The 27671-nt window shown below is 38.4% G+C and overlaps 1 protein-coding gene across 4 annotated transcripts in view; it reads right to left on the bottom strand.

Annotated features, from left to right (window-relative positions):
- Positions 1-27370, bottom strand: part of znf618 (zinc finger protein 618) — a 39061-nt gene extending 11691 nt beyond the window's left edge. Inside the window, exons 1-10 of one of the 4 annotated variants that reach the window (XM_065965395.1) lie at positions 26968-27370; positions 14723-15200; positions 13006-13083; positions 12686-12730; positions 6164-6253; positions 5282-5362; positions 4177-4266; positions 3767-3856; positions 3439-3528; positions 905-982 (exon numbers count right to left, since the gene is read on the bottom strand). In XM_065965395.1, coding sequence (XP_065821467.1) covers positions 905-982; positions 3439-3528; positions 3767-3856; positions 4177-4266; positions 5282-5362; positions 6164-6253; positions 12686-12730; positions 13006-13083; positions 14723-15167 — 1087 coding nt within the window. In that variant the 5' untranslated portion in view covers positions 15168-15200; positions 26968-27370. The remainder of the gene's footprint in view (positions 1-904; positions 983-3438; positions 3529-3766; positions 3857-4176; positions 4267-5281; positions 5363-6163; positions 6254-12685; positions 12731-13005; positions 13084-14722; positions 15201-26967) is intronic. The other 3 variants (XM_065965396.1, XM_065965397.1, XM_065965398.1) reach the window with 3 other exon arrangements.
- Positions 27371-27671: the final 301 nt, after the last annotated feature.

Genomic DNA, 27671 nt, shown 5'->3' with positions numbered 1-27671 from the left:
TTTTTTTTTTTTTTTTTTCTTCCCCTTTCTTTTTCTTGTCTATTCAATCAGTGTTCTTTGTGTTATCTTGAATATACAAGCATACATAAAAATGTGTTTTTGTATCCATGATTCAGTGCTAACATGAGATGCCTTAAAGCATCTGGTTGTACATTTTGTATCTTCTCGTGTTCCTTGAATATTGGTGAAGAAGAAAAAAAGTACACACACACACACACAAAAAAAAACAAGGTTATGTCTGAAAGGAATTTCATCCTTAGGCTTAAAGTTTGAGGAGTACTAAAGACCATTCTGCATCACTTTGACAGTTTAGGTTTGGTTTGATGGGTTTGAATGTCCGGGCCTGTAAAAATAAGAACATTAATTGCAAGAAATCAACACTTTGAGATTCAAATCTAGCCGATTCATACACTTCAAAACTCTAAACATACTTCAAACCGATGAGACAAGCAAAGACAAAAACAGCACAGGCAGAAAACTTTCACAGCCGTGTCCATTTTGCAGATTCTTTCCCCCCTCATGCAGGACAACGTAACCAACAGTAAGAGGCTGATGAAGGAAATCTGTTTTCATGGCCTTTAATTGCAAGTCTATTTTTGGGTCACTGCTTTGATTTGTGGCAGCTGTTATCAGAGCCAAAGGTGATCCAACATGTTATTCAACAAGGTCTCCATTTTCAGGGTCTGAGTGTGGACTGGAATAATAGAGCTCTTAGACTAGAGTTTTATATAGTAACAGTTGATGCAAGGTAGGTCACACAAACCTCTTTACATCCTCTCCGCTCCTCCTCCATCTCAATTTCCAGCCCGGGCAACTGAAAATACTTTTCACCGTTCGAGCAGAAATGATACATTTCCACACAAGTACACAAACGTCCACATAAAGTAAGTGACTCAGTGCTCACCGCTTGAATTCTGCGAGCTGTTTGTGTCAACCAGACTAGACTGAATTGCACTTTCCAGCTTCCGCCTGAATGGACTGTCTGTAGGTTAAAAACAGGAGAAGCAATGAGTGCCAAGCCAATCATGAAAAAACACAGATACTTTATGTCTAATTCCAACTATGGATCCACAAAACAGTTCAAATGGAACAAAGTCAAAGATATGCAAGTTATTCATCTTAACTAGTTTGCAGTGTGCAAATTAATCTCGATAACAGCCTCGACGAAAAGGATCCCAAATGCTCATATTATGTTTAAATATGGGTTTTAATTTCTCCTCTTCATTCCATCTTTTTGACCCACTTCTACGATGTGAGTGTGCTACGCTTTAAATAGTTCTTTATGGCAGCGCTCGTCTTAGCACAAAGATGGGGGGGGGGGGAGGTGGGCTTTGCCATGAACCAAAAGATACTAAACTAGTTGGAAGAAAAAGAAAATTATTCAGGACAGCTAGAGAAGTTTTTGGTGAAGCACAGTGCTGGAGAACAATGAAAACAAGTTGTCTGTATAAAAGTACAAGGTTTGAAAACAGTGTCTGAAAGATGTATCTATTTGAATTTGATCTTACTTGTTCAGTTAACTTAGAGTGTCTTATTAAATTGAGGGTGGTCTCAATACAACAATCTTAGCTTTGATAAAATACTAGTAAAAACCAAACAACATCAACATCAGTCTGATCCCACAGCAGCAAAAACTTAAGTCCCAGGCAACTTCAGTTATTTTTACTACATTGCCAATGCATGTGCATTTAAGACAGTGTCATCTGCTCTTCTTTGTCTGTTTTTAAAGAGACATAAACACAACTATTGTATCTTGTGAGACGCCAAAAGGACATGAGAGAGGGTAGTTTTTGCCGACTGGAGTGATTGACTGGACCACTCCTGCTTTCTCGCTTATTTGCAGCAGCCGTAAGATAAACATACGTCTGAAGAACTGTTTTTCTTTCTTTTTTTATAGCTTCCAAACTTTCCCATACTACAATTATTAAAGATCTGAGATGGTATTACTTTAAAACGTGGTATTAAATTCTATATCAAGATATCGGGGGGGGGGGGGGGGGGGGGGGGGGGCCTGTAGCTTAGTGGTTAGTGGTTAGTGCACAAGCCCTACATAAGGAAGTTAGAGTCCTCGAAGCAGGAGGACTGGCTCTCTCTCTATCCACTGTCTCTAAAATAACACCCAAGGGCCCAAAAATAAGCAAAACTTTAGACAACTTTAAACTAGACTGAAATTTAAAAAGAAATGTGTGTTTCATTATTAAATCGTTCTTCAGAGCTCCTGTGAGGAACTTTTGGTTTGTGTAGACTTTGGCGCCCTCTGTGGACAAAGTGACAATGATTTTGTCCTGGACTGTACATATGTAGATAAGAGTTATCTGACAAAAAAAAACTATTATCCTGCTTTCTGTGAATAGTCAAACGTGCCACTCTGTGTGAGATTCTGCTGTGGAACATGTAAGATTCATCGGCGTGCGGTCAATCATCTCTTTCCTACCCCGCGGCAGCAGTTTCAGACATCAAAAAGAACAACATAGAAACAGTCAATCTAGTCAATGATGGTCTTTTTTTCTTTTGCAGGTCATAAAGAGTCATCAGTGTAATTTGCAGTCTTTTTCATGACTAATAAAAAAAACTCTCACAGGGGCTTTAATGTTTGTGATTCAATTATGATGTTATAGATTCCCAAGGCAATTGAAGAAGATTCATAACAAGAATAAAAAAAGTGTACAAAACATCGTCAATAAAGCTGTAAAGACTATCCACAATAGGTTCATTTCTCCCAGAAGCATTACCACAAATACATTGGCAAGGTGACCCAGAACCTTAAATTCAGCCTCCTCGTGTTCTCTTAAATCCTGTTTCCACTCGCTCAGTGTGTCACACTTCAGTCATGGCGAGCTGAATATCTAACACACCCTTACAGCAGGTCTGAGATATTACTGTGAAGGTCCCTGTTCTCAAAGCTCCCTATGTCAGTATTATGAATGTAAACCGACAGGCTGCCTTTCTGTAGTCATGCAGGCACACAGGAAATATGCCGCCATTTTAAAAAAGACATTATTCACCAAGTACAGTCAATAGGGTTTTTGGTTTTCTGATCACATTCACGGGGTTGTTTTTCAGTTTTATCATCATCAAGCTATGATCAATTTCTTCCTGACTTGTTTTAAACATCCATTACACTTTGTCATGTTGCCAACCTCGGCTGGTTACAAAGCAATCAAGGTCTACATCACCAATCAGAGATATGAAATATGATGTCTTAATATAAAACTTGGCTCTGGGCTCAAGGTAAAAACACACCGCCTCAAACTGATGTTAAGAGCATAATACTGATGCATTTTAATAAGCCACCACCTGGAACAGGAAGGACTATGTGTCTGCGTCTGTCGACTGTATAAGTGTTTAAATTACAAGGCATGCACATCTTGCTTACCACAATACAAGCATTCAACAAAGAAAAAAAAACATTCGAGGATAAAAAAACATGGTGCTTACTTTTTATCTTACCAGCTTGGCTGTGGCCAAATTTACTCATATCAATGCTTCCACATTCAGGTAACAGTGATGCCTTCATATCAAAGGAGCCTACATCAAAGACACATTCAAAGAGTCAGTTTGATCTCCAAGCTTATGCTTAGACTAGCGACAGCAGATGCAAAAATACAGATTTTATCCACACAAAGACATTGGTAACATAAAAAAAAAAAACTGAGATGTTCAAGAATGTTCATGAGATGATATCTTTGTACAAAGTGGCAGCCTTAAAAACTCTTTAAATCTAAAATCTTCATACCCTTGGTATCCTCACTAAAAAAAGGCTTACCCATTGGTGTGTGCAGAGCAACGTGCTCCTGGTACGGGTTGAAGTACTTGTACTGCTTCCCACAGAACTCGCAGATGTAGCTTCCCGTTTCTACAGACAAGAAAACACACAAGTCAGACCTTTGGTTGAATCCAGTGATTTTCAAAACCTGCATCATATCAATTAAGATCCAGTTTTTGGGTTAGTTGTGTTGAATAAAATAGAGGAAAGGTCATTTGGTTAATAATGTCTAATTGCATGAGGGAAAAAGCAGAAGAGAGGAGGTGGAGAAGAGGAAGGAGCTTACGTTTAGCAAAGACTAAATATTAGAGAACAAAATAACAAAAGGGGTCTCCCAGCATAGTGTGTGGAGGATGTTATCCCCCTATCAGTAGGAGTCATTAGTGAGGTGACAAGTGCAGGCTTCCCACCTGCGAAAACTGCCAATTGTGTCTGAAGGGACACCCGCTGCCGCCGGTTGAACCCACTGTCTCTGCGAAGGTGGGCGAGTGCTTTTTCGCCTGCGAAGGAGGACTTTTGGACTCATGTTCTGAAACCTTTCCAGTGTGGAGTTAGCTCATATGCTTAGTGTGACTTTTGGTTAGCGGATCAAAACCATGACTTAAGGTTGTTCATTACAAACTGTGTCCAGTGGCCTGAAATGGACACATGTAGACTTCCAGCTGTGTAGCATGTTAGGAGCAATCAAGAGGAAGATTGTTGCACCCGAAGTCTTTTTAGAAATGTGGTAATGCCATGTAAGCATACCAGGGCTGTCACTTTTTTCAAAAAAACAACTTCTGACCAATTTAGAACACGACGCAGTGATGTTTGAAGACAGTCGATTCGCTGCCGCGGTCACAAAAACAAAACAATTTAATCACTTCAATTTATTATTATATTGAGCTAGAGATAACAGGAGAGAATCTCAAAATCTTTGGACTTAAGACTTGTGTGTCTGGCAATAAGTCAGTCCTTATGGTTTGACGCTTATATTGCTACAGTTTATCAACTTGACCCGGATCGAGTGCAGCTCTCTTTTTTATTCACAATATTACCTGCCGACGGGAACACCCGTTCAGAGCTCACACCACACAAGTATTTGCGAGCCAGCTTGGAGAGTTGCAGGTATAGTTCACCCTGGCTCTCTCCCCTAAAGCAGTGGGATGCTGCTTGCAGAGAAAAGAGTCTCCCTCATGTAGGTTTGCATCTCCTGAATCGAATTTGAACGTCTCATTACAGTAAGAATTTGAACTTCGCGACCCAGGTTCGAATGAATGTTCGGATTTCAGATAAAAAGTGACAGCCCTAAAGCATACTTAGCTGTATTTCTGATTTCCCCCTCTTTATATTCAGTAAATATAGAAAATTTATATAATGATATGACAGAGTGTTAAAATGTCAAATGGTATCAGTTTAGTCAATTTCGTTCATAATTTGCTGCTAAAGCTACTTTATCTAAAGTACATCTTGTAATCTTGCTGCATTGAATGTGTGTTGAACTTAAAGAAAAAAGAGTGCATCAAACAGTCTTACTCGGTCCAATTTTCTGGTAGGGTTCAACAGGCTCCTCCTCTTTAATGCCATCCACAGGTAACACTACCTGTTCATATGGATCTGAGAGAGACAGGGAGGAAACAAGCTAATAGATTTTGATTCAAAGGTTATTCAACTGGTCTGTAAGATAGATATTATTGATATCATTAGGATCCACACATGTTGTACAGTTTCTAAATCGTATTTGCATAATTTCAACATTACATTTCCTCTTTGTATTCTTGTTTTGTTTTTCACACAAAATTACATAACGTGTTGGAGCTAAAAGGGAAAAGAAAATATATCTCAAAATACAGTTGCATACTACTACTGATGAGTTTCATATATAGATCATGTGACAAAAAGCCGACAGCTTAATTTTACAGTAAAATGAAACAAACAAAGAAATAAAAAAAAATGTACCAGGAAGTAAAGTATCAAAAGTATCTTTGCATTGTTTCCAGTTACAGTGAAGAGAAACTGAAAAACCTCCCATTTTTATTCTCATAGCTATACCTTTGAAATGTATTTTTCACAAATTAGCATGAAGAGAAATTCTGTAGGTACGGGCTAAGAAAGAATCCTTTTCCGAAGTGAGAACAAACCTCTTCTAAAAACTGTACCCGATAGTAGCTATATAAGCCATGCTTCTTTATTTTTTTCCCCCTGCAGAAAGGCAGCCTATTTTTCTGATCCCTTCCTCTTTAGCATGCTGCTGTGCTTTTGTTGCTGGTGCAAGAAATAGAGATTCTCCAGCGAGGGGAAAGTATGAAATGGGAAGTTCACTTATACATGACGTTCCAGTTCAGGACTCAGAGTTTCAAAGAAATAAAATATATATATATATTGTCATGCAAAAATTCAAAATTCATTCAGGGTTACCATCAACTGCATGCAGGTCACGATGCTCCTGGAAGCAGCTGTAGTATTTATACTTCTTGCCACAGATGTCACAGGAGTACCGGAAGTTATCTGCAGATGAGCACATTGAAGAGATATGGTTAGAGTTGATCTGTGACTGATACACAAGTAGGCTCACAATGAAAGTAACCAGTATGGACAAGCAGTCATGTGTGGATGAATTCAAAACTTCATTCTGGGTTGATTTAGAGAGGAAACAAAATGACGTATTTTTGTAGGCCAACCCCAAAGTTAGCATCGCCATGGGGCCTTCCGAAAGAAGCCTATGGGATTTCTGCATTGGAAAAAAACTTCAGTTAGAGGCAAACCACCTCATGGCGCTAAAATGCTAAGATGACATGTTTGAACTGAAACTTGGACACTGCAGCTACAGAGAACAAACAAGGTTTGTTTATTTGTTTTTTAATAATGTTACTCGAGGCTGTAGCAGTTGTGTAAAAGCTTTATCGTAGAGCCTGACCGATTAAACGGCCAGCCAATAATATTGGCCGATATCAGCTTATACAGTGACTATAGGTATCGGCTAATTTAATCACAGATTAATTCACCAGTGAAATAGAGTTTCATTTGAGTTTCATTGTTTTCGGTAGCAGTTCCCTGTCAACAGTAGAGTGTTATATAGATTAAAACCATCACTATCACTCTCCAGAGTGTACAGCGGTGACAGACGTACGTGAGCAGATACTTTCCAATTGAGTGACCATCCTGTCTTCGTTATATATCTTATGAATGTGTAAATATATAATCATCTCTACAGCTCAAAGATAGATCTAAGAAAGATATCGTCCAATTTATCAGTATTCGATTTTTTCTCTCCCTAATATCCATATTATTATCAAACCCAAAAATCCCATATCGGTCGGGTCCTACTTTATAGTGTTCTCTTTTCACTGAATATCTTTATGCGTTGACAAATGTTGTGCAATATGCTGTATGTTTGTATTTTTCATTGGTATGTGCTTCTCTGTTTACATGTGGATTGTTTGTTATTTTAATTTGTAAGTTTGTAATTCTACTGTGGAGGCAGCTACATGTATGTAGCGCTTGGAGTCCAAGACAAATTCCCCTACGCACAGCGATTTAATACGTTCAAAAAGGCAGCTGAACACCTTGTACCTTTTTCTTGTCATACTCAATTTGCTGAAAAAGTGCCACAGAAACATTCAGAAGAAGCAGAATACTGTTTTTTAAATAATTCTACTTAAGAAAAAGGAACACTCACAATAAGATTAAAATGCAAAGGAACAGATTGGACTGCACTGGGAGAGACAGAGGGAGACTATATGAGATTAGATAAACAAGACAAATAGGCTGATGAATCCCTGAGGGACAAGTCAGAGAAGAGGTAATAATGATTTCATTATTACTTTAATTAAGTGTTTTCAGATCTCCAAATCAGAAAAGCTACAGAAAATATATGCACAAGTTCAGGTTTTTTTTTCTTCACATTTGAATCTCATGAGCAGTATTTATAGTGTATTTATTTAAAGTTTATTTATATGGGGGACAAATACGAAGCAAGTAAACTGATGCCATGCACACTACAGCATTTATAGCTGAAGCTGATTTGCATTACCTTAAAATGAAAAGTTAATTCAGAAATAATGTTTGCACTTTTTCTGGTCAGACTGTACTCTCAGCAAACTGAATCTTATAAACTGGAATGTTACATTAAAATGTTGTTTTGACTCAAATTATGCAAAGATACATTTTATATATGTGCATCATAATGCCTCTTCTTTACATATGTTAAAGTGCATTAACTTCTGGAGACATTTGTTGCCCTTTCTGAGAATATTTCTGCAAAGGGAGTGAAAGGATGATGTTTATTTGTTCTGCTCTGTCTAGTTAAGTTGCGGTGGGAAGAATTATGCAGCCAGGTGGCTTTTGACAAGAACTCCTGAAGTGCCTCTTGGCTCGGCGTAGTGAAATACTGCCTGAAGACAATCTGTTATATTGACGGCTTGGCGTAGATCAACTGTAAGACCAAAGTTAATTTCTAAATTCCTTTCTTGAATTGGTTCATGTTTAGTTTTCTGTCCATGTCTGACACACGTTACACAGCAGAAGACCGCTGAATAACACACCAATGTGGCACATTCTTGGCTGAATTCCTAAAGTATATTAAACAATATTCAAATACTGTATAAAACAATGAACACACATATAAAGGCACTTCCGTTTAGTTCCTCTTTTTTCACAACAACAACGTTTTATTCTAATCTTTAGCAGTGAGATCCTCTTCCTGCAGAAACAATCCATGGTCCTGTCAGACGTAGCAGATGAAGATGCTGGTTAAACAGCATGATTATTCCACAGGGGAACAACAAAAGACCTCACTAATGGTGCAGTTTGAGCTCACTACAAAATTCCACAGATACTTTGTTGCAGGTTTTGATGGGAGTGGCTATTGGCATGCTGACCGTAGAGATGTCGCCAGCGCTGCGTGTTAATCATTTCACCATCATAAACAGAATCCAAAGCAGTTTCAGAACAACTGTAGTAAGGGCCACAAATCTACAGACCGCTGTTTGTGTAACCCATCCAGCCCCAGACCTCCAGGTCCTGTCTGAGACCAGCCTCTCTAAAAAACCTTCAGCACCTTTGAGATTTTGCCAAACATGAAGATTCAGTCAATGTTTACAAAGTTAAATTGCAGTTTTAGAAATAGATTTCACAGGGAGCGCTGATAGCCAAGCGGTTATTTTGTGCGCCCCATGTACAGAGGCTGTAGTCCTCGATGCAGCGGCTGTGTCGAATCCAACAACGGCCCTTTGCTTTGTCCACTTGAGGCTGGCTCCAAGAGCCCCAGAAATCAAATACACACCACAGCAACAAAAAAAAAGCCTGTTTTTACAGCCAAATAATCATGTTTACAGCCTGGTACAAAAATCAAAATAGTTTCTGATTAGTTATTGTCATCATGGGCACACTCCTAAAATGTGATACTAGGGGGTGCAGAACAGGACAACACAGTTGATTTAAAAAAAAAAAAAAATCATTTCCCTTCTTCACAGCAAAGACGCTTCATTGGCAACAAGGAAGTAAAGCTACGAAAGCGATTATTAGGGTGTCTAACTTTAATTGCATTTAGAACACCTCTAGGCTCCAATACCATGTTAACCTATCATTTCCCCACCAATTAACGTGATTAAAACTAATTTCCCAAAATTATTGTGTTCCTAGTATTTGTCAGTGTAATTAAAGCTCGTGTAGCATAATGGCTCCGAGCAGAGGTGAGAAGACGTCCTCGCAGTAATGATGTATATAACTGCTTGTGGATGATGCACGATCCTCTCAGGATGGACTTGTCTCTTTACTGTGACGTTTGAGTGCACTGCCTATTACACAGCCACACACAAACACTCTGAAAGAAAGCAAGGACGGTTAAAAGATAAAGCCTAATCTGCAACCAGACTTTTTTATTTAGGGGGGAAAAAAAACAAGACAAAAAGCTCAAGATGTAACAACCTTGAATATCCTCTTATATTGCTGTTTGAATAAAAGTTCAAGCATATGGATGTTAAGAGTCTTCCCACTGGGTTTGAAGGACGAATAAGAAATATTTCAGAAAGCAAGGCTGTGAAAAAAATCATGTTGCTATTCAGCCCAAAATTCTATCTGGCATTTACATTTCATTTTCCCTTGATGAGCACTTAAAACGTGACATATTTCCTGCTCAAATGCCAGAACAGTTGGCATTTTTTAAATTCCACAGTACCTGCCAATTTAACTCAACTTTGATTCTCAATCAGTAAGACAAGTTTGTATTTTGGAATACACAGATAATTAATTGTAAGAGCTGTTTTCATTTTCATTTTCATTTTCACAGTGGTGTAAAAACAACTCTCTCAGGTATTTATCAAAGAAATTTGTTTGTCTTAGTTTGACTATCAGCATGCTTACAGAGATATTCAGAGAGGTTTGATACAGACAGAGACCAGAGACATTTTAACAGGAATCTTACTGTGATTGTAACATTTGAATGGGAGCGCTCTGTGGACTCAGGGGGCTTCAGAAAACACAATACAAACTAAGAATTGCCCATGGCTTCACTTTGGCCACAAAACAATGCAAAAGTCATCTCACTAGCTAAATGGTAAATGGACTTGAGCTTATAAAGCACTTTTACAGTCTTCTGACTACTCAAAGTGCTTTTTCACTGCAGGTCACTCCTACACAGTCACACCCTGATGGCAGAGGTTGCCATGTAGTGAGACCATCAGAAGTAACTAATCTGATTCATACGCTGCCGACGAAGCAGTGGGAGCAATTCAGGTTAAGTGTCTTGCCCAAGGACATATCGGACATGTTGCTGCAGGAGCTGGGGATCAAACCCCCAACCGGACAACGACTCTACCAACTGAGCCACGCATGTGATGCAGATGTTGTAAAATCAATGAGTCATCATGTGTAATAATAGTGATCTCATTTTATGACAATACAGTTTGGTAACACAATCTGCAGTGTTTTGGCATCCATGCTCTGTTAGTCAGAAGTGAATTGTTTGGATTCAATTTCAACATCTCACAGGTACCTGTAGCAACACACCAACACCAAACCCTGTTTTTTTTTTTTTTTACAACATAGGGTTGTCTTTTTTGTCTCAACGCCCACTAAGTCAAAACTTCAGTGAGTTTGATCTAGCAGGTCTCCCAAAATACTCCCATCCAGCAGAGAGAACTCCTCCACAACACTCCCGTCTGAGTTGTCTGCTGCTGCTTTTTCAAAAAAAAAACCTCCCCTATGCCCCCACTCCTTCAACTGAGGGGTATTTCACAAATCATACTAACTAGAAAATCCAGGATTATTTTTGTCCTGGCTTATTTTTTTTCTCAGTTGGTTCAAATGCAGTCTTGAAATGAACCAGTGTAAGTTGCTATAGTAACCAATCATTAAGAACAAATCTGGTGTTAAGCCGGCTTAAAGTCGAGGTTACAATAATGCCGTATCGTTACTTTGTGGCTTTAAACTTCAGCTTTGATCTTCTTTGATCACTGGCATGTAGAGCATTTTTTCCCTTTTCTAAAAGGCATGTATTTATCTTTAGCAAATTATTGCGAGCAACACTGGTTATAACTTCCCCCCCAGTATACTTAATCTTTCATCGTTGCCTCATTTTATTGGGGCTACTTGGAATTCACATAGAAGTCAATTAAATATAAAACTTTTAGATTAGCCTGCCAGTCATTATCAAGAAGGAAGTCAGCAACCCAAAAATGTTTTACAGCATGTTCCATCTTCTTAAGAATTTAATCTATGGGCTTTTAGCCGAGCAGCCCTCGTGGCCTCTTTTTTTAAACTGTCACAGGCCTGTTACAATGTGCTTGTACACGACATACAGCCAAAAAAACATTCCTGTTATTAGAGAGGATTGCTATTTTATTTTCTCCCTGCCATGTTGATAGTGCTGCTTTTAAGCAATGTGCACATTCATGTAATGATTCCTGAGTGTGTGTGTAGGAAGCTTTATAAATAACTCCAGTAATACTCTGATTAGGACTAAAAATACTCCTATCTTAAACTTTCACTGTGATTCCTGGGAGAGATTTTCTGAGATGTCTGATACATACAGAATTGTTAGAGTAACATACCCATATCTGCAAACAGCCACTTATTTTTAATCATATTTTGGCTTTAACCCCAGTTAAACTGGTGTTGCTGACAATGAGGGTCCAGTGTGTGACATATTTTGGCTGTGAGGACATGGTCTAAAATTAGCTCTGCTCAGATAATTCAGTTAAACTTTAACCAAGCTAATTTTTTCAGCAGAATATCTTTGGGATAATGAGAACATTGTGTCCACACTGGATATGATGGTGCCAGAAGTGTTGAGGTCAAGTTGGATGTTACCGTGTAGACACTTAATGATAGGATGTCACCTATGGAAGGCAGTTATAATGAGGAAACAAGACTGAAGGGAGAGGCAAAGGACGGTAAGGGTAAATAATGTGGTTTTTAGCTTGTTAAGCCTCATAAAGACATAAAGACAGTGTACTTTATGTAGAACTATAGTAATACAAATGTGAGGGGGGTGGAATCTCTGATTGCCAATTCGACGGCCATTGTTATAAACTTCGAACTTGAATCAAAATAAACCTCATTTTGAAAAAAACCTCATTGATATGATTCTTCAATGTTCCTGAAACAAGTGTTTTCTTTACATTTTAAAGCATACTTTAGATGATTTTGCATCAAACCAATTCCAGTGCAGACCACATTATGCTTAGATGTGATAGATATAAATAAATATATATATATATGTCAGATGGGCAAGTATCAGCTGAGAATACCAGCCAAACTATATATTGGTTGGGCACAAGAATCCGCAATTAAAAGTTGAGTGGATTGTTTGAGTCAACTTCATAAAGAGCTTTACAATAAAATAAACAAACATAATGTGTGTTAAATGAGCCATGTATGAAATTAACAGCTTGTGCTGGCATGCTTACAAACTAAATGTGTGTGGATAAGTGTACTCACTGTTGGGTGGCGGGGGTAGACCATCTGAACCCATGCTCTCTGATTCTATAAGGGGAAAAAAAATCAATTTGAACACCAGTTTGAAGCTTGTAATCATTTACAGCTGACTGTCTCTCACATAAAACAACTCAGAGGACAATCCAAGTTAATGCATTTTAATAAATACAATTATAGGGAAGATCCAAGTATGCAAAAGTCAACTGAGGAAGTAAATCCTCAGTTGAGGATCCTCAGATCAGGATGTCAAAAGTGAAAAAAAACAGTGAATTGTATATTTTATAGTGTTTCATAAAGACAGAGTAGATGTAAGAGTGTCTTACCTCTGTGTGCTCTGACGTGTGTCTGAAAGCAGTTATAATACTTGTACTTTTTCCCACATACTCCGCAAACATACGAACCTGCATGAGAGTTTAAGAAGAGTAAAAAAACAAAAACAAAAGGGTAAGAATCTTCAGAAGTGCATGCATGGAGCATAGTTGATCATTACCACTGTGAATATTTAACTACCAAATTACTTCCAAACCAAAATCTTTCCAAAAAAGCCATTCATGCTTTAAAATCCAATTAAATATCACTTTCCATACAATTCCACATCTGATGAATCTGAGTTGTTTTTTTTTGTGTTTTTTTCTGAGCTTTCGTTGCCTAAAAGATTAGAATTACTACAAATCGGATTAATTGATCAAAATATGAATAATGAAAGTCAGGAGCCAAGATTGGTATTAGGAGCTGATCAAGGGATTTTTAATCGGTCAGTATGAGCGATAATAATCCATTTTCAAGCCTTTGTTTATTGTGCTCCAATTATGTGAGCGATCAGAAATGACAAATTTGTATCCAATGAAAACTTAGAATGTTATCAAAAACATCTTAGTTTTTTTTGTCAAATACTTCCTTATTAGATATAGCTATCTTAAACCGATGCTAAACTATAAGTAGCATTGATTTATAACTATTGTTAACTATCGTTTTAATTTTTTTTAACTTTTTTTGTAAACTGTTTCAGAGGGGTTGGTGAGGCTGAGATTGATGGTGCTTTTAGATTATTTGTCCTAAATTTAGATCGCAATCTATCATTTTATCCTCTTAATGTACATAATTGAGAATATGTGAAATATTAAAAGCAATAAATCCTTCTTGAAAGTAGAACTACGTCATCGCTGTTGTATTAGACTGCTTTAGTTTTGGGTAATTTTTCATAGTATGCAGCACATAAAATGTAGAAATAGAAGATTTGTGTGATTGTGCAAATGATTTCATAGGATAAATGGTCTAATGGGAACAATTATGAGAATTATCATAACCACCATGACCCAGGTTTTAGCAACACTAAAGCTGAATACAACAGAAGTTGAAGGTGGATTTCATTTGTGCCCACAGGATTGGAAAATGACATTTAAAAGAAATTCAAGAGCAACAAAACTCGACAACAACGAGTACATTTTATAAGAGGCCAGTTTGTCTGTAGAAAGTAGTTCCAATTAAAACGGCTTACAGCAGGGTCTGTGGATTATCTCAGTAACAAGGACATTGTATCTGGGGGAAAAAATACGCTGCTGCTGAATGTTTTTAAAATGTCATTTTTAAAAGCAGTGCAGTTTGTCTTTTCTTTGTGCCACTCAGGAAAAAATCTGGGTGAACTAGGCACAATACATGATTGCGGTGAGGGAGAATGTGTGTATCATGCATGTGATTAACAAAGGACAAAAAAGCAGAACATTTTTCAGAGCGCAGACTAGGGCCTGGCACGTATTCAAATTTTAACTGCACAAATATATAACCTACAGTTTATGTTTAAGAGTTTCAACACTTAAAGTTGTTTCATCAAGGTAGTTGATTTGCATCCACCAAGCAAAAGTAACTGTCAGGGTCTGGGGTTCCATCCCCCAGAGATTTCAAACAAAGAACTTTATTTCTTGCACGTTTTGCGAATTTGGCTTCATTTTCCGATGCTTAGTTACTCGTTTGTCTTCTATGTGTGTTGTTTTCACCACATTCCCGTTATATAAATATATATCCGTATGTATAATCACACACCTATGCATGAGTCTGTGCTCTTCGTTGGAGGAGGAGTACCAAGGGCAAACATACCCTCGATCTGAGCTCTACGGGATCCAGCTCCACTCGCTCCTCCATCAGTTCCTCCTAAAACAACACAGATCTCAGCAGGGTTGGCGTCACACACTTTCCCATTGCTCGTCTGCAAGGTTCCAGGTTCTGTCTTTACTGTGACAGGCTTTGGACAGGGGGGTAGACCAGGGGGTAGACCGGAGGGTAGACCAGGCGGTGGACCAGGTGGTGGACCAGGAGGTACACCAGGGGGTGGACCAGGAGGTAGACCAGGGGGTGGACCAGGCGGTGGACAAGGCGGTGGACTGGGGCTTTGGGGCTTTGGGGCTACTGTTGGTGAGGGTTCATCTGGGGCAGCACTACCAGTATCAGCCTGCTCATTCCCAGGATTGGGGGCCTCTGGTGCACTCATGACTCCACCTCCTCTGAGCCCGGGCTGCTGTAGCTGGAAAATAAACAAACAGAAGACAGACAATGTGTTTACTTTGTTGCCTTCTTGTCTGAAGGTAAGATGATGAATTATTTAGTAGTATAAGGTCAAACAGATGTATGTTTTTAAACGACCAAAGCAGCCCAATCAATATCTAACGATTAAAAACAATGTCTCTGGGTATATCTTGACCTGTACATCCCTTGGTACCCAAGAGCAGTCTGCACTGAACAAACATGGAAAGTTGATCATTTTCCGCTGACATCACATTCAGTGGTCCGATGGTCAAACGCAGCTAAAATGTTGCACCGTTGTGTTTCAAGTTGTAAGTTGTATTGTACTACATTGTAGACATTATGGTGTATTTCAAGTTAGAAAACATTTCTAAAACACATTCCCTACCGTCAGACAACAGCTAAGGTTAGCATTCTGTCACGTCCCTGTTAACAATACTGTTAGCCATGCTGAACGCTGACAGCTTTTGAAATGTGGAATATATGACAGTAACACTCTGAACAGAACGTAGTATCAGTGATGTCAACTATTGGTTTCTGTTGAGTTGTACTGAAGCGGACCGATAGCGGCTTTGATTGCAAAGGCTGACTCTACCAAACTTTCTAAGTGGAGCTTAGGCTGGCCTTAAGCCTCCTTGCTAACAGCTACAGCAAACCCATCTGAGGGTCAAATCAGCCATTCCCATAGTATCCATATTAAGGTGATTTTGTCCATTAAAATTTAGTTGTTTTTTCTGCTGACAGCACTGAAGCCCCTTCTTCAAAATCGCACGCTACTTCAACATCGCCCCCCCATACAGTGTGTATAAATAGACATTAGATATTCAGACCAAAACTGTTTTTTGTACCGGGCAGTAAACATGTTTAATTGTGCTGTAAAACGGGCCATATTAACATGGGTGTTTCTGGGACTTATTTGGCTGTTGGAGCCCGCCAAAGAACACACTCAATGAACTGCACTTCTTTGCAATTCCCCACTGGCTTAATTTTATTTCCAATGAGGGAGGATGCCACTTTATAATAACGCATAGCCTACCTTCAGACAGTCGCGTATATGTCAACATTCAACCTCTTCCAATCTACCATTACACTAAGAAAGGAATTTACACCTTTCCTTTCTGCAAAAAAGTTAATGTTAGCCACAATGACAGCCAAATGAAGAGGCTCAGTGCCAACATCAGCTGTCTGATGGTATCTAATAAAATATCAAATATGTTGTTTTAACCTAAAATATGGAACTTTGCTGCTCCAGATTTTCTCTGTCTTTTCATTATCAATCAGTTGATGGTTAGATAATAACGAATGTTAGATATCCATACTACAAAACAAGTACAAAAGAAATACAAAAAGCAAGTTGCAAAGAGCACTCTGACATTATAACAGCTTTAGAGCTGCATACCATGACCTTGATTTTAGAGGAAAATGGCAGCCGTATCAAAATGGTGATTAGCCTGCATCTGACAACTACTGAAAGTATAGAGGAAAAAATCCAAATTGTGAGACAACCACCATTTTTTTTGATAAAACAGGGATGTGCTAAAAATGCACCGGAGTCACATTGGCCATTTATCTGAGCAAGTGTCATTTTGAGGACAGAAATAGCAGACACAATTTTCTAGTTATCCATGAAGCAAAAGGAGAGTGGCTTTATTTTTCATGAGTGACCTTTGATGGCATAAATTCCACAGCTTTGTGACATCCAAATGCTCTAATTTCGGAAATATCCAAATTACACAACTTGCCACTTCAGCACAAGGCTATAAAAGGCCCTGTCAAGAGAATGTGCTCGAAATGCAACCAAGCAAAACAGAGTTATGCCAGGATGACTGATATTATGGAAAGAGGGAAAATTGGTCTTCTAATAATAGCGCACCAATACAGCAACAACAAGCCTTTTCATTGCCCAAATACACCTTTCTTTGGATATGACACACAGCCAGGAGGCCTAATCAAATATGTCAGTGAATAAGATAATTTTGTATTGCTTGCCTTTGTGTGTAGATCCATACAAAGTCCTGTAAATGACCCAATAATACAGGGAGTCTGAAGGTTTATAGTTGTGTCTCCAACAGCCATTGTCTGGAACAAGCTTGATCATGGCTTTACAAATGTTGAGGTAAGTTAAGATGAAAATTGTGAATTCTGTATGACATTACATTTTCATGAGAACTCTGTACATTTCTGTAGTTCGTGATGATCCAAAGGGAAGTCTGACCTTCTGGTGGGAAGGCTTTTTATTGAAGTATTTTCACTCAAGCTTTTATTCTTTTTCAGTTCTGTCAAAAAGCTTAACTTTTGAATTTCCATTGGCTGTTCTGTTCATCAGTCTTGGCAGAGTCTGTGCTGAACAGTATAAAAAGGCGCAACTATGTACAACTGGACCAAAGTTGAGTAGAGATAATCTTTGTTTACAGTCACAGGTTATCTATCGCGCCTTGCTTTGCATTCAAACTTTGATGATAGAAATAAATACCGTAGCTTTGAAGAGAAAAATTCACCACACTTCTACACTTTACTAGGGGTGTTTATCCCGAACCATCACGGTGCAGATGTAAGGAGGAAAAAGGCAATCACACGTGACAATATCCACATCCCAATCCAGGAAACCGGAATGCTCGTCATTGATTGAAGAAGCAGACACAACACAAAACCCAAAGAAGAAGAGTAATATACAGCAGCAAAATGACAGGGCTGAACTAGTAGACCAGTCTGCATCTTTGAATTAGTCATGAGGGGAAACTTTGGGGTTCACAGTGCGGTATGTCATTGGAAACATGTCAAACATGCTAACGGATATTAGACTGCATCACCCAGATATGTCAATCCTCGCCGTTTTAAAAAAAGCCTCCAAATGTGAAAGCAGAGAGGGTCAAAGACATTAATGAACCACATGTATTTTTGAGGCTATGTGCACATACGCAGTGGTAGAAGACCCCGGCTTCAAGTTCCCATTAAACTGGCGTTAACTAGTGGTGATTGAGCATGAATACCTGCTGCACCCACTGTTCACTAACAACATATGAATGAACCTCAAGTGACCGCACACTTCATAAAACAGAAATATATTACATCAGTCTGCACAAGTTTCACATTTTAAGTGAAAAGCCAACTTCTCCAAATCAAAGACTTTGTTATCAATAATGTTTGAGAGGGACTCAGTAGAAACGTCACACTTTCTTTGTTAGTAGATAAGATCAAGCAACAGATCTGGTCAGAGAAAAGATGCCAAGGCTTATAAAACTTGGTTAAGTTAAACTTTTTTCTTTTTCTCACCACTGGTATTCTTTTAAGAGGATTGGATGGATTGGTTGGGTGATAAGGATATCAAACATTGGATCGATCCAGGTTCTCATATTAGAGCAGACTGTTTTTCCTGTTCTTACCAGTTTATTTATTACATGACATTTACTATCATTTGGGTCTCCATGCCACAGCAGCAGCTTTACAGCACCAGTTTTACTCAGACAGAACAGTCAATGCAAAAATCAATGGACTGATCATTCTTTGAATCTAAAGTTAGAAATCAGAGAAAACCCTTGAAGTTGTTACACTTTTGACAACACAGTAGTCGAAACAAAAAAAGTGAATTTCTGCATTTCCACACTATGCGAATTAGGAAAAACTTTTAACCCTCACTTAAAGCCTGGGACTGAAATGGCTTTAAGGCTGCATTTGTGCAAAAATATTTGGACTCAGCAGAGTAAGTGGGCCATTTACTGTTTACGCAGCAGTGCCAAATTTTACATCCCAGTGACATCATAAACTAAATGGTCAGCTTTCCATTTTCTAGCTGAACTGTTTTGCGCACAAGTGAATTCTTGAAATGGTTGGCATTTTTTAAGTGCTCTGCCGTTGAGGGGGGAACGTTCTGTGTTTATAAGCAAGAAAATGCTCATAAATGTTGCAGACTGTAGGTCATGTTCCCATCTCTCTTTTGAGAAATATCTTTTGCATATGAACAGAACATACACCCAACAAAAATATTAACGCAACACTTTATTTTTGCTCCAATTTCTCCATGATCTCAGACTTTATAAAAGTACACAAAAGGACCATTTCTCTCGTTCATAAATGTGTTTGAATCTGTGTTAGTGAGCACTTCTCCTTAGTGGAGATAATCCATCCACCTGACACGTGTGCCATATCCAGATGCTGATGAAGACAGCATTATAATTGCACAGGTGTGCCTGAGGCTTTTTGTTGTTGTTGTTTGCAATAATAAATATCTCTAGCATGACAGTAGTTTCTCTCCGCTGGCTGGTTTGCTCAAGAAATTATGGTAAACTCTAAATTTTGTTATTCAGCCTGTTTTTTTTTTTTAATCTGACCACCTCAGTCTAAACTGTGGCGCTCAACCATGTTGACACATCCTATTTATTAAACCAATTCAACAAAGTCACACACGACTTATTCAATATAATATTCATCTTGATGAAAAAGCTGTCAAAGTTTTACATTAAGTCAGAAATAAAAAAAGACAGTCAGGCCAGCCTCCTCTGTCTCAGTCCTTTTTTTTTTTTTTAGATGTAGCCTAAAGGAAGCTACTGCAAAGCAGACATCACCATTTGGTACTCTTCTGGCAGAACACACACTGGCATTAGAAATGTCCAACCATGACAAGTCTAATCCCCCATGCACACAAAAAGCAACGAGTCATTATTGTTGTTGTTTTTATGAATGATAGAGTAAAGGCCTTTTGTCAGCTCAGATTGCTGCCTAAACCAACAGAGACATCATGGAGACACTAACTCTTAACTTCGATGATTTATCATTTTACTTCATGAATTATTAGCACATTCATTCATAAAACACATCCTGTATAATCCTGTCATTTACCACCTGATATAAATTATTTCAAATACAGTCTTTTAGAGATCTTGAGGAGCAGTCCTATTTAAAGGAAGGCTATTAAACAAGCTACCAAACAGCATTTGGTTCCTATTTTTAACACAAATCTCCTTAACAAGACTCATTTTAAATGTGGCCACTAAGCCTCACATACCCACGTACTCAAACACGCTGATATATTCCTCTATAGAGTTTATCTTTTTGATGGTTTGGTGATGATTGGTTTCAGTTCATTTCAAGCAGTCGGACATAATGAGACACGTTTACTCAAAAACTGTACTCATGTTAAATTCTGAGAATATCAACTACATCAGTTACTTTATACTTACTCTAAGCTAAATGTAACTTCATTTTTGTAAAAGGAAGCCGACTCACCCACACCTTTAAATTAACCTACCCAAGAGAACAAATAAAATTAAAAGTCACCTTATGGTTAAAAAAAAACAAACATATAATATTCCTCCAATTAGAGGTGGAAAAAAAACAGATTCATGTAAAAATCAAGATTCTTATCTTCTGAGATTTTAAATAGATTCATAACTTCCAAAAATCAATCAGTCAGTCACTCCCTGCTAAGTGCTAAGGCTAGCTCTTTCACTCAGTAGAATGCACAAATGGAGCCAAAAGAAATTCAGCCAGTCTCACAGATGACTGGAGTAGATCTTGAAGTATAATTAAAACAGACTTTCAATCATGATTCCAGAATCCAGAATCATTTTCAAATCAAAAATAGATTCTCAATCGAATCGTGACCCCAAGAATAGAAATTAAAACAAATCATGAGACACCCAAAGATTCCCAGCCCAACATACAACACAATAAACTAAACTAAACAGTAGTAACAAAGTCCTTCTCCATACATAAAACAGCGCTCGGTTTGGGGGCCCGGAGCCATTTTTGAGGGACATTTCTCTTCTAGATCTCCCACATGGTTCCATTTAAATAACTGTTTGAAGCCCACAGAGGTAAACTCATACAATCTTTCATCCTTAAAGCAAAGATTAGAGAAACGTTTCCAAAACAAATTGAAAACAGGTTTTGTTTAGATTTTTTTTTTCTTCTCCCATTCATCATTTTAAAAAAAAACGTTCAGATTTATCTGGTGACCCTTTGGAGCGGCTTCACCATTAAAGCTCCTACTACTGGTGGCTCTAACCTACAAACGCAAACAAACCATCAGCTACAAGATTCTTAATTTATTTACACGATTATTTCTGCTTGCAATCCCTACTTCAGGGGAGCTATCCGATTTAGGGGGGAAAGGTAAGCTGCAGTTGTTTACATTTTCCAAAGTAAACATTCACTGTAAGCAATACGTTTGAGTACTTGGATTATTATTAAGAGTTATTAAAGCCAGAGAAATCCTTCATTCTTTGTGGCGCCCCTTGTTTTTCGTTGGGGCCGCCATGACAGAGATGCAATGACAGACACAACATGTTTATCGTTGCCATGGAAAAACTGGATGTAATGTCAAAAACTGTTGCAAAAGGAAGCGGGAAATGCTTCTGAAAGCTCCGTACTGTTGCTGTATGCGCTGCTGTGATAAAAACGCCATTACACTTGGATGCATCGTAAACATATTCTCTTCCTCAGGTCTGTTTCGCCCGTTTGTCGTCTTGACTACGATCATCTCAGAGTTGGTTTTTTTAAACAGGGGTGGGGGTTGACTAGCAGAGAGAATCACTCCCATGATTCCCCGCCAGCCTCAACATCAATCTGCGTTTCAATCAGACACCACAAGGGTAAACTTTCTCATTGGTCCCCATTCTGGGGTCCTGGCCCCTCTAGGGGGGACGCCAAAGATCTCATGGAGGCACAAGGCTTTGTCTGCTTTGAGGTTGTCAAAATTAGATTTACACACACTGACTTAAATCATGATTAAACACTTACTGGATAGTCTCTAGAAAGCTAATACTTTCTTTTTTATCAGTTACCAGAGACATGTTATTGCAGAACTGAAGCTTACTGATTATTAAGTTAAATATTAACATTTCAGGTAAACTTAAGGAGGAAATCTGAGAAATCCCCCCCAGTAATTCTTTAATTACATTCAGCAACTGTAACTTCCTCATCTTCCAAAATTCTGCTTTCATTTTGAAACACAGTGGGACATTTTCTGTTTGTACTGTTTACAACCTACATGTTACAAAGTCTGTTATTCTGTAGTTGACAGGAGTCACTTACTGGACTGGACTCACACATGGATACACTTTGTGTAGAGCCAACTCAAGTCTGTTTGTGGTTATAAAAAAAAAAAAAGGATCAAAAGCTACAAGAAGATCGATGGGCAAAGATGGATTGAGCAGATATGTCACCTCTTCTTATTCTGTTTTTGTTTTTTATCACATGAATGGACTGAAATAATACCACATTAAGCGGCTTTTACCATCTCTAATCAAATGAAAAAATGGCAGTAAAAAGATCAAAATCAGATCAGTCCCTTAGTTATCGTGTAATATTTCCTGTGCAACATTTTTAATGCATGCCCTGAATATATGAAATGCCTGTTGTGGCCTGTTTTCCTCTAATTAAAGTCAAAATGCTAAATTAGCCATCTGGCCTTCTGTTCTTTTAAAGCCTTGCGTCTCCTGATATACTGTAACCTACAGACCCCGTGCAGGACAAGAATCCAAAACAGATGTACTTTAGTTTGATGTTTCTTAAAAAATAAAAAAACACAAGCTTAAACAAACAGAAAAAAAGAGAGATTATACAACGGGAAGAGGAAAATTAAATCAAATGTATTTCCATATTAAAGATAAAGCAGTGTAATAAAATGTGAGATGGTTTAAGTCGCCCTGTGGTTTATGTCTCTTTAAGAACTCATTTTCTTTTTGTGATTTGGCCCAGCTGTGTTTGACAATGGCGATGCATGCATATGAATAACAATGTATTAAAGTCCTATACTATGTAAGGGGTTACAAAATAAGGAGGTCAGGGGTGCAGGGATAACATCTCCAGTACGTACCTCAGCTCACAATTCAGCGCTTAAGTCGAGGTTCTTAAAATAATTGGCCTATATTTGGGCAGTACTGTATCTGCCTCTGCACAATAATGATGTAAATCAATCCCTGTGCTTGCTTAAAGCACAAAAACTCAAATCCAGTTCTTTTTAAGTTGGAGAGATTTTGTGACTTTGAATTGTTTCCTTGCATTGCCAAAAGTCACTGTGCCCTGCATGCTAAGTAGGCTGGAATAGAGATTCCAAATATAAAATACAAATTTGTTTAAGGCTCATGAAAATGTGTCCACTCTGGAGGGATTAAAAATAGGATTGAGCTAAAAATGGGGGATGGAGGGGGGGGGGGGGGGGGGTCACTTCAATCACTGCTTTCACTGCATGTTTGTATAACTCCGAGCAAAGTCAGTGAGTGAGAGCAGGGGTCCTGCAAAAACCTGTTTCACACTAAATGCTTTGCCTTCCCTGTTTCTTTAATCAAATGCACATTTTCTCGTCTTCTGTAATAAATGTCTTCCAAGATGGTGTACGACCAATGATTTCAAAAAGCAATAATGCAGAGAAATGGATAAATCCCCCCCCCCCCCCTTCCCTTACTTCACCCCACCCCACCTCACACACACACACCCGAGATGCTCTGGAAAAAGAAACTGTGTCGTCTAGTAAAATTCCATCAGCATACACTCAAAACCCCCATAAAAACCTTTTCAATCTATATGTTAATGCCACGAATTAAAATTTAATAACAAGAGATATTGAAAAGCAGACTTGAATTATACAAAAATAAATCCTGAAAGATCAGACCCCTAAAATTAGAAATTCAGGGCGGCATCCGGTCTGCTGCTAAACCCTTGTAGGCTGGCAGATTAAATTTTTGATGAAAATCAAAATTGCACTGCACACTGACGCAGGCGCAGCAAACCTGGCACTATTGTGATTTATGGATTCATTAAACCCAGGGGAGTTTCACCCCCTCCCCTTTTCACTCAGAGAAATGAGATTTGCTTTGCTGAAAAATTTGTATTTTCAGAAAAGCTACTCAGTGCTTTGCTCTACCTTTTCAGAAAACGGTCAAGGAAAAAAGAAGCTCCTGTGTACATAACCACTGCACGTAAACAGCCCTAATTTTCATTGCTGCAGCAATTGAACGTCCTCATGCATTATTCATGGAACCAATAAGGTTCATTTTTAAAAAGGAAGAGGCAGAAAAAAAAAATATGTGCAGAATGCACAGATTTTTTTTTTTTCTTTAATGCAGCAGCCCCAACCTCTGAAAAGCCATTCCCCAGAGACTCATTTAAGTGAAGCCATTTTCAGACAGTTTCAACACGCCACTAAAGAAAGTAGCAGGAGATAAGATGTGCGCCATGTCTAAAAGGGATGTATGTTTCTTTCCCAGACACATCTAAGACCAAATCATGAATCTGTTACTGTGCATCAACAATAAAAAAAACAAACAAAAAAAAGGAAGTGGCTCGACATCAAAGCCAGAAACTGTTTGTGTAACATCACTTAGCCTTTCAAATGGAAAACAAACGTCTGTGCTAAGTTAATGACAAACGCAGCAGCAACCAAACAATGTTTTCATACTGGAACCTACAGGCGGTGATATGATCCCTCAACATCTTGTGCTTATCAGAGCCTGAAGGGACAAGTTTCACCTCTCCATCCAAACTATTTGCTCCAAAAATCCTCCATGAAACAAAGCTTTTGTTCATTAAAGCACAGGCACAGCAGCATTCCTGTACCCTTACTTAAAACGAGAGGAACATTCGACAAAGTCCCCCATTAACTGATCAGGGTTTAAGATGTTTTTCATTTCAACACTGCTGCATTACTCCTGAGAGATTTATAACATATTACTCGTTCCTTCAGGTATTCTGCATATAAACATTCCCATCACTGGCAAGAGGGATCCAGCCCTATTAAACCCATGACACCGGTTGCCTCTCTTCAGCCCTGTATACTTTAACTCAAACTCCTGCATTTTGATGAGACTTTCCCAGCAAAGGTCAGAATTTACACCCAGATTTTGCATACCAACCATACATTTTCCACCAGCTCTATGAATTTAAACAGATTTGAAGGTCAGCATTAAAATTACCCACAGCAAAAAAAATAAAAAAATGGCCTCCGCAGTTTTCCCTTACATTTAAATAAAAGCAAGCCGAGCAAGATGGGAAACTGTTTGGCGTCTGCAGGATTAATACAAACAGTACAGGCACTGGTTGTGATTGTTTTTCCTGCCCTCAAATTATGCTGACATGGTCCTTTCTTCTTCCAGAGCTGTTCACTTCACTTTGGATAGTTATTTTCCGCTTACACATTTTCCAATCTCTAGAAGTTAAAAAAAAAAAAAAAAAAATCCAATTTGTTCCATGTTTACTAAGGGGCCATTTATATCCCTATTAATCCATCTGTCCACAAGTATACACACATACATACAGAGCAAATGACAAACAGGAAAGTTATAGATAATGTGTTTGTTAGAGAAGGGGTTCTCAAACTTTTCTGCCCGTGGCCCCCAAAATAACGGTGCTACAGTCTGGGGACCCTCACTGTCCCTGGAGGCCCTTGTGCAGTTGGGCACATGCAGAGATAGGCCTATCTAAACCAACATTATAACAACATTAAAGAACACAGCAGGCTAAAAACCAGAATATTGTTTAAGTAATGTATTGTAAGAAAGGCTTAAAACAAGTAATCTCCGATCACAGACTTTAGCCATGTGTATGAGTCAGTATGCATTTTATTTGTATCTACATTGTTGCAGTCATGTGCAAATTGAACATTTTAAGGATTTATTACACATTACTTTCATTTCAGTATCAATCTAAATTGCACTACGTTTTGTGTATATCTTTACAATAAATGGGTAAAATATACAATTTAAAATTTGTATTAGGTTTTCAGAAGGCACCTCGTGACCCCCCCCCACCCCTTTTGGGGTCTCGACCCCCAATTTGGGAACCATTGTGTTAGAAAAGACCCAACATGGATTTTTAAAAAAACTTTTTTTCCCTCTTTATCCAAAAAAAAAGTCCAAATGACAAACTTTAATTATATACATTATAATAAATCATGAACAAAACCAAAAAGGAGAAGACAGTGTAAGGTCATTTTGCATTCATTACCATAAAAAAAAAGCAAATTTAATCTCATTTGAAGTTATAAGCAAATCATGTATGAATGACGTCTGTTTGTTTAAAAACGCTCCACAATATGCACCCATCTGTATAAACTGGCATTAACTTTTAAAGAATAAAGTCTCAAAAACAAGTGCCATTAACAATTTATTTTTTTAATTTCCAAAAAAATGACTACCTACAGGTGGCGCCAACGACTTCCAGATTTAAAATCCTCTATCTTCCTAAAATATGAAACATTTGAATTGTGTTTTTGATACGACGACACTTTGATGTTTTTCTCACGGCTGTCTTCACTGCAAAGCAAGCCGTCAAAAACACCCGAAAGTAACGTTTGGTGTTGTGTGACTTTCACGGGGAAGAAAGTCCGAAGCTCTGCTCAAATTTGATGGGGGAAAAAAAATTCACAAAACATGGCTGCAGGAGGTTTTTTTTTTTTTTTGTGTGTGTTTCAGATTGTTCCTCCCCTCATCGTCCTCTTTGCCCTGTCTGCATATACTGGTGCTTATCTTAGGAGGCGTACATGTGAACAAGCTCGGTGCACAGACAAAGTCAGCACTTACATGGAAACTTCATTACGAAAATTCAGTCAGGAAAAAAAAAAAACATCAACAGATTAAGGTCTATTTTCGGGTGGCTTCAAAGACTGCACCTGGTTCACTGGCAGGAGACTTGTGCTAAAACACTGCCAGGTCTCGCCTTTACAGTGGATGTGGTTTTGAAACTTAAAACCGGCAACTGAAATTTCTCAAATTTAGGATTTCTAAGTCAGAAAGAAAAAAGGAAAAAAAAAGGAAAACAGCGGTGTGACATACCTCCAAAAAACGATGCAGTTCATGCGAAACAGCCTCTCGCTCCAAGAAATCTTCCCTCCCCGACCAGAGGTGACTGCACAACTGCTTCCTCAAAAAAAAAAAATCGTGAATTAGTTATGAGAATTTCCAAATGTTGAAAAAAAAATTTCCACCACAGCGGGTTTCCCCCCCCCCCTCCTCTCTCGGCAACACGCTACGTTACATTTTTTTTTTTTTTAAGAAAGAGTAATAAGCGTAATGATTCACAAATTTTGCTGAGGTTTACTCTGCCCGTGCCAGCTCTCCGGTTTATGCCGTGAATGCGGGGTTGCGTTGCGGTTCCTCCTGTGAAAATTTTCGTCCGCCATATACAAGGGCAGATTCCGAAATTGCAGCGCCGGCCTGTATATTAGTCTACATGAGAAAAAAAAAAAAAAAAAAAAAAAAAAAAAAAAAAGGAAAAGGAAAAAAGTCTGAGAGACAGGGGGGGGGGGGAAATGGTTGGCCGACAATGACGTTACACGGGGAAAAAAAAATAAAAAAAGGAGGCTGGAAAATACGCAGAGGAAAACATTCTCATGTGAGCTGAGAGCATTATGATAGTCTGATCTCACAGCAGGTGTTTTTTTTTTTTTTTTGACACGTTGAGGATATTTAATGAAGATAAAAACTTCTGTTTTTTTCTTCTCGTTTGGCTGTTGACAATTTCTGCCCTGCATCAGTTT

The sequence above is a fragment of the Labrus bergylta genome, chromosome 17, assembly GCF_963930695.1.
Source record: "Labrus bergylta chromosome 17, fLabBer1.1, whole genome shotgun sequence".
Taxonomy (NCBI): domain Eukaryota; kingdom Metazoa; phylum Chordata; class Actinopteri; order Labriformes; family Labridae; genus Labrus; species Labrus bergylta.
Note: the sequence above shows the minus strand (reverse complement) of the source record. Positions and strands in the feature narration are given on the sequence as shown.